Source organism: Glycine soja, chromosome 19 (assembly GCF_004193775.1).
Source record: "Glycine soja cultivar W05 chromosome 19, ASM419377v2, whole genome shotgun sequence".
Taxonomy (NCBI): Eukaryota; Viridiplantae; Streptophyta; class Magnoliopsida; order Fabales; family Fabaceae; genus Glycine; species Glycine soja.
In genome coordinates this window covers 30,434,949-30,442,541 of record NC_041020.1, presented here as the reverse complement: position 1 = coordinate 30,442,541, position 7,593 = coordinate 30,434,949, and the positions used below count along the sequence as shown (strand labels likewise).

Below are 7,593 nucleotides of genomic sequence, written 5' to 3'. Positions count from 1 at the left end.
AGGGGTTGGGTTTGCTTTGTATGTTGTCCTATCTACCGTTTCTCCCTAGTGGGGTTTAGGCTCTTTTTGCCTTGTATTCCTATCTTATTTTCAGTACACCTAGTACTGATCTTTATATATAATATATTGATTTTTGACAGCCTCATGTCTCCCTTCCTGAAAACCCACTAAAAACTGCCTAACCCCCCTGCTGTTACTCCATAATTTATTCTGCAATAACTGCTTAAGGCAGTTACATATGGTCCTAAATCACTACACATTCAGTTACGATTATCCCTTTGTGCCTAACTAGGGTTTCGAAACATCACAACAAAGACACACCATTGAACAATGGATTTTCATCATTAACATACAACAGAGACATACCTTCGATGGAAGCGCAGACACGAACTCCACAAACGTGAACTCGACAATGTGGTTGCAATCACGAAATCGCAGCCCACTTTGCGAAAAACACGAACTAAGGCAGAAGGAGAAACAACAATAAAGACTGGGTTAAAACGACGAACGCCTAATGTTAAAACGACGAACGCCTAATGTTAAAACGAAAGGACGTACCTCAATGGATAAGTGCCAAAGACGATCTCCACAAACACGATCTCCACAATGTGGTTGCAGTCACGGAAGCGCAGGCGACTTTGACACAAGGAGAAAGAAGAAGAACGATAGGGTTCAAGCGCAAGGAGAAAGAAGAAGAATGATAGGGTTCAAGCGCAAGGAGAAAGAAGAAGAACAATAGGGTTCAAGCGTGGATTGTGCAATTTCAGAAGTTTAATTTATAATGATAACAACATCGGTTTTTTAAAACTAACCGATGTTAACATCAACTACGTAACATCGGTTATAATAAAACCGATGTTAACATCGACTCGATAACATCAGTTTTTACAAAACCGATGTTAACAATGGCATACTAACATCGGTTTTTCCAAAACCGATGTTAACTAAGTCTACTTATTTACAAAAATGCCACCGCGCTTTCGTTAACATCGGTTTTAGCTATAACCGATGTTAATTGGGCGATGTAGAAAGCTGTTTTTTTAGTAGTGTTGGTGTTGTTGGCAAAAAAAATTGAATTCGCAACAACAATCAATTGTTGTCATGAAATGTCTATCATTGCCAACAATTTATTTTTTGTAGCAAAGAAGTCGTTATGAATAACCTTATTTCTTGTAGTGGTGATGGTTTAACCACGGATGATTGGGGGAGATGGATTGTAGGATATGCTAGGAAATTAGGGATAACTTGAGCCTTTGTGGCATAGTTATGGAGAATGTATTAGGGTATTTGTATAGCTCAACACATGAGAGTTTCTTGAGATAATTGTTGATTCTCAAGATGTTGCTTCTATGTTGACAGAGTTAATGAGGGGTGTGCATCTAGGAGGACTATCATGCTAAGGTAGTTTGATCATGCTCAAGGAATCCCATGCCATCCACTGTAGCATCTCATGTATGAGGCATCTGATACGACACAAGCGGAGTGGCAACAACATGTCATTCCATTGGGCGATCGATGTTGTGCCACCCAGGGGTCCTTGGGCTTGCACCCCTGACTATTTGCCTTGGTTTTACTGGGTTTCCATCCCTATGCCATTTCACCAAAGGAGGGACAACCACCATGCCCTCCTATACATTTACCCCGCATCCCGATGCAGCTACCGTTTGGGCAACCACTAGAAGAGTATGTACCAGGTGGAGATTACTCTTGCTAGGTAAATCAAAATGGATTTTGTTAATTTTTCACTAAATTATCACTTTTAAAATAGTTACTGATTGAAATTGTTCTTGCATAATCAATTCCAAATGGCATCACCATGTAGATCTTGTTGGACCTCAGAGTTGTGCCAAAGGGCACAAGTCATCATCTGACCATACAACAAGCTTTGCAATTGCTGCAAGAGGGCTTCGAAGCTAGGCGCAACTTAGAGAGGCAAAGGAAGAGGGCTGCCAAAGGCAGCAGGAAGGGTGGCAAAGCTGGATGATTTTGTAATTATTATTATTTGTACAAATTTTTATTGTTTTGGCATTTTTTTTGTTGATAGTGTGTTTCATTTACTTATTTTTTGTGTTCGTCAATTGTTTGAACAACACACGTCTAGTAGTAACAACAACTCTTTAATTGATTCATAAGACAAACATTTGGATAAATAACAACTAAATAAACACTGATAATACAAACTTTTTTTGAAAATAGAATAAGCAAACAATGTACGATTTTGATAAAGTAAAAACATGACTACGCAGATTTAACACGCATTAGAGCAATGATCTCATCAACAGATCTTGGTTTCATTGGTTTGTGCATCAATGCAAGGATTTCATCTAGAGATTGGCCAAAATTTGCATTCAACTCAATCAGACCTTTGCTACTAAATTCCGAAAAAGATGAAAAATATTTTTCTCATATCATTGTCACATTTAAGCTTCATACATTCGTATTCAATACAACCATTACCAATGTAAATTAATTGACGGTAAAAAAGATAAGTAAAATTTTGTAACCTCCAATTGCATCAATAATTGTTTTTCCTTAAGGCATCAAGTGACATGTGGTCACTTATTGTGACGACTTGAGGACCACTAGGACATTCAAACAATATCCCTTTAAATGATGGAATCATGTTACCATTGCAATACACAAGAGCAAATACACTCTCCATGTGTTTAAGCCATATGGTGAATATCAAATAAAAGTGTTTAGTTGCATCAAACTCTTAGTGATATTTATTAGATGATCTATTGTTCTCTCGTGACCCATATCACATCAACAGTTCAAATGACACCAAAAACAAAAACATAAACGGTTAAGATTGTGTCTATATTTAATACGGTTGGTATGCATATAAGAAAAAAACGATTGTTCACCAAATACTCTTGAAAGAAGTGGTATTCAGTCAATATGTTCAAGAAAAAAGCAATCTCAGTCAATAAATGGACAATAAATGCAGAGTTGCAGTGTTCAATAAAAAACACACATTTAACTTCACATGCGTGTTTTTTCTTTTTTTTTTAAAAAAAAAAAAAACACCATAGCAGAATGAAGATTTAGTTGTGAATAATTTTAACACAACGGAATCGTGATTTTGTTGTGATAAAAATTATTCACAATGAAATTGGGATTCTATTTTTGTTAGGGGGGTGGCACAAAATATAACAGAATTACGATTCTGTTATATTTGGGATAAAGAAATACAATGGAAGCATAATTCCGTTACATTCATATACACGAAATTACTATTCCGTTGTGTATAAGAAGAGGGGGGTGGGGTGCAAAAGCTGATCTGTAACGGAACTGTGATTCCTTGAAAAGGGTGTTTTTGGAATAAAAAAGTTTCGGTCCCTTAATAGGGGCCAAGAGCAATTACCAAGGGGCCAATAGTAACTCCGATAGTTGTTTCTAGTTTCTTTTTGGGGCGTTAAGCCCCGCCCATTACGGGGGCAAAAATATTTGACACCTAGACAACTTTATAAAAGGAATGTCGATAAGACCATAAGGCGTGATACTTAACTCAATAAAAACAGAGAATATTAAGGAGACACTGCTAAATGTGTCGCATTTCTATTTCTATAAATAAAAGCAATGTCAAAATCTTATAATTCTCGGGTTCAATTCAATAACTTATCAGCATCAAACAACAATTCCATCGCTAGTGAACTTTGGATTCAACAAGATGAGTGATTTATTTACTCCTGATTTTAACTTTCAAACTCCAGTTAACCTTGCCCTCTGGCAAGGGGATGGACCTTGGTAAACGCAGTGGCACCTCATATTCTCCCAATGTGGATAAAGGTGATGGAAGATGCAGGTTATCGGGTGCAACGTTTACACAGAGTTGTCTTGCCACCTTAAATTAGAACAACATATAAAAGTCAGTACCAGAGAAAGAATGAGGGGAAAAAAAGAAGGCAAAGAAAGAATATTACACTTCTAGGAATGAAATTAAAAATTGGCACATACACATTTTTCAGACAATTGATCTAGAAGTAACTTATCACTTATTTATTTTAAAGTAACAGAATAGTAATGAGATGAAAATGAATCCTAATTTTCTTTGATAAGAAACCAATATTAAATTAAATTCAATATGATTTGCAACAGAAATACTAACACCTCAAACAAACTTGGATTCTTTCAGTTTGAGAATAAGGACTTTAGAGACAACGCACCAGCAAGAACAATAATCTGTCCATACTCCATAGCAATAATTGGGTGGCAAATAAGGATAATTTTCATAGAAATTCTTTATTTCCGGCACTGTCATACACATCATCCGACCCTTTTTTCCTTGATAAAAAAAATAGAGCGATCCCTAGTTTTACTAACATGTCAAGTTAAGTAGTAGGGTGAACCGTAATATCACAGCAACTGTAATTTATCCATGACATAAGGTAAACATGTATACTAAAGTTAATTGACAAAATTAAGTGAAGGAAAAGAAGGACAGGAGAAAATAGAAGACTATTGATTTGGTGGAAGACAGAGCATTAATACCTATTTACACTAATATTAGACTTCTAATTATAATGAAATAAAGAAACAAATCATGAAATATGAAAACGATTCAAAAGAGGTCATCTAATATACTCTAAAATGTTAAGATACAGCAATAATATTATTTTTTTTGAAAGGAATCAACTAATTATTTCACTAGAAATGAGATTGTCAATACAAGTTGGAATGAGATTGAAAACTTGTCTACAAGCAAAAGATTGAGACACCCTAGCAAGAGAGTGAGCGACTTGATTGGCTTGCTAACAAACAAACTTTACAGAAAAGTTTTGGAAAACAGGGAGTTCTTAATAGCAACTTCTAGATACAGTAATAATATTATAAAATATTATACAGATATTCTAACATGAATCATTCTCTATTCCATGCTCCGAATAATGACAAGAAAGGTACATATATTACAGACTATATTCTTATTTCTTAATTTGTTACTTAGCTAATATCAACAAAACATTTAAACTACAAAGAACAAATATTACCTCAGCCACAAGAATATCTTTTGTCACAGGATAACGTAACTCCAAGGGATCTTCTTTTGATTCACGTGACTTGGCTTTTTGAACATTAATTAACCTCCGCAAGACCTATTAGATCATCACATCCAGGCCCATATTAAAATTATATACCAACTTGTGAGTTCTAACATGAAATATTCTATCAAATTACAACTTTTCAACTACATATTTCTATTTTATAACTTTTAACAGTTTATGGGAGTATCTTCACAAGCATAGTCTAAATTGAAGTTTTAATCAGTAAAACATTAAAAAAAATCTCAGAACAGTTCATCTGTACTTAACTACACCAAATTCCCCAAGGAGTGATAATAAGTACATAGCAATACAATACCAGAAAAAGAAAATAATTGTCCCAGAAACAATAGCAGAAATAATCTAAAACAGCAATGAAACGATTTGAACACTACTACAAACCAGCTTAGCTTTATCAAGACGTAATGCTGCCTTTTCATACTCTTTCATCATATCTTCCTTTGACTCTTTAACTAGAGTAACATCTTCTTGATTTTCTTCTTCAGTTGGTTGATAGATCTGAACCATTTAAAACATAACACCGGCAACTGGTGAATACAGAGAAAAAGATTATGGAGACTGCCTAAGTGTCACGTATGCAAGCATAGAACATTGGCTGCACACACATTCACATAACCACAGAAATAAATGCAAAGGACACAGTTGTTTTAAGGATTAGACATCTAACATCTAAGTGTCACATATCAAGAATTTAAAAGTTTATTCTAGAAGATAATAAAATTCAGAAAATTGTAAGTGGAAATAAATTTACCTAATGATGAATGGCATTGACAAAGTAGTATATATAAATAGGGAAAACAGATATTTATTGAAAGAAAAAAAAAACCTTGCGCTGCTCATTGAGGAGATAAGCAAACTTATCGATGTTAGGGAAAGCAAGGAGCTTGGGCATTAGGTGGTTGCGAAAATATCCAGGGGCAACTTTGACAGTATCACCTGCCTTTCCCAGCTTATCTATGTCCTACAAATTGGAAATTATAACTTTGACAGTCAGCAAATTGAATTAAATGAAATCCCAAAAACAAGCATCACAACTCAATATAAATAATTACAGTTGTAAGGATGACTTGGAGCTTCCTCTTGTAACGAAGTCCTTGGGAAGCATATAGGAGTGGGTTTACCACAACATTATCATAACTGGCATCTCTAAATCTAATGATCTGCTTAACACCATGTCTGCCAAATTGAAGATAACCCATCAAATTTGGATTCAGATTCCAAGTCACTTCTTTTCTAACTGTCAAGAGCCAAAAAAAAAATACCATCAATATCAAACCAACAAATTTCATTTTTTTTTATAAAAATAAACAGTGCTTAGGCTTCTTAAGAATAAGAATAGCAACGAATCTTCCTGTGATGTGTAATTTCTTGTATTACATTATTAGTAATGTTATAAGAACCAAATTAAAAGCCAAAAAAGGCCTTGGGTAACCTATGGTTAACCCAATCCGACAACAACCTTGAGGTCTTATTGCTTTGATTTCAGGTTCAGGTATCAAAACACAAGTAAATTATGGTATTGTAGCACTTTAAGAACACAGATATAAACAGTCATGTGTTCAAAACTCAGCCGGTAACTTCATCAATATAATAATAAACAAAACAAAACTCTCATGTTTTTGTTAAATTACTTCAGATGCAAACAAGAAAATCAACAGGTGTAGTATCACAAATTCAACCGCCAACATATCACACTAGTTTAATTCTGAAAAGTTCAAGCATTTCATCAAACAGGTGGCGGGCAGGTAGGCATGTTCATTAAATCCCAAAGAAGATACAACCCGCTATACACATTATACAAGGCCTCAACCAAGACTCAATTTGATTACAATTCGACCCAAACATAGATTCTGTAACCGAAAAGCAAATAAAAGTGAAACACACACACACACACAAAAAAAAAAGCCTTTGAGAACACAGAAATTGCTAAGAACAAACCTTGTCATGTGGAATGTGAGTCGAATTATATAATATTTTGGTGGCAATAGTAGCATCCGCGGATCATGGTCATGGCATTCACAAAACAATTATTATTAACATTAAGACATTGATTCAGCATTGGGTTTCGATGACAACCAACGAAGATGAACTAAGTAACTACTCAACTAATACATATTGAATTGTTAATAGCTTCAGATCAATAAGGACTAACCGTAAAATCGACGAAGTGGGCTAGGATATGGCTGCTATCAAAATGCACAGTGATAGAGTTTAAAGAATGCTTGACTCAAGGTTCATAAATTAAAGACATAAAGGTTGGGTTTTCATTTACAGTAACTTTATATCATCACACTATTCTAATTGTTTAGTATAAATCTAAAATTATTTATTTATTATAAATTTTCATTATAATATAATTTATATATTGGAAAATATTTATTTATTATAAATTTTAATTGAATAATAATTATTAAATTAACTTTCATCGAGATAAAGTATTTCTTAAAAATTAAACAAATTATAAGTTACCATGAACAGGTAGATTAATTGACACTTTTATCTTAATGAAAAGTATTGACTTTGAGTACTT

General features: G+C 34.2%; 1 protein-coding gene across 2 annotated transcripts; it reads right to left on the bottom strand.

Annotated features, from left to right (window-relative positions):
• Positions 1-3,530: 3,530 nt before the first annotated feature.
• Positions 3,531-7,327, bottom strand: LOC114399364 (50S ribosomal protein L9-like). Of its 2 annotated transcripts, none has more exons than XM_028361553.1 (6): positions 7,216-7,327; positions 6,116-6,300; positions 5,890-6,024; positions 5,445-5,561; positions 4,992-5,096; positions 3,531-3,847 (listed from the first exon to the last, which is right to left on the bottom strand). In XM_028361553.1, exons 2-6 carry the CDS (start codon positions 6,260-6,262, stop codon positions 3,683-3,685), a joined length of 669 nt encoding a protein of 222 aa, XP_028217354.1. In that variant the 5' UTR covers positions 6,263-6,300; positions 7,216-7,327; the 3' UTR covers positions 3,531-3,682. The 2 variants fall into 2 exon arrangements, with proteins under 2 accessions (XP_028217354.1, XP_028217355.1); XM_028361554.1 differs by lacking the exon at positions 7,216-7,327 and adding an exon at positions 7,002-7,147.
• Positions 7,328-7,593: the final 266 nt, after the last annotated feature.

Excerpts from the sequence above, each read along its gene's own strand:
- LOC114399364 (XM_028361553.1), bottom strand. The coding sequence starts at position 6,262 with ATGGGTTATCTTCAATTTGGCAGACATGGTGTTAAGCAGATCATTAGA. Across the intron at positions 5,562-5,889 it reads TCCTCAATGAGCAGCGCAAG|ATCTATCAACCAACTGAAGA; the intron begins GTTTTTTTTTTC and ends TAAATGGTTCAG. Across the intron at positions 5,097-5,444 it reads GTCTTGATAAAGCTAAGCTG|GTCTTGCGGAGGTTAATTAA; the intron begins GTTTGTAGTAGT and ends ATGATCTAATAG.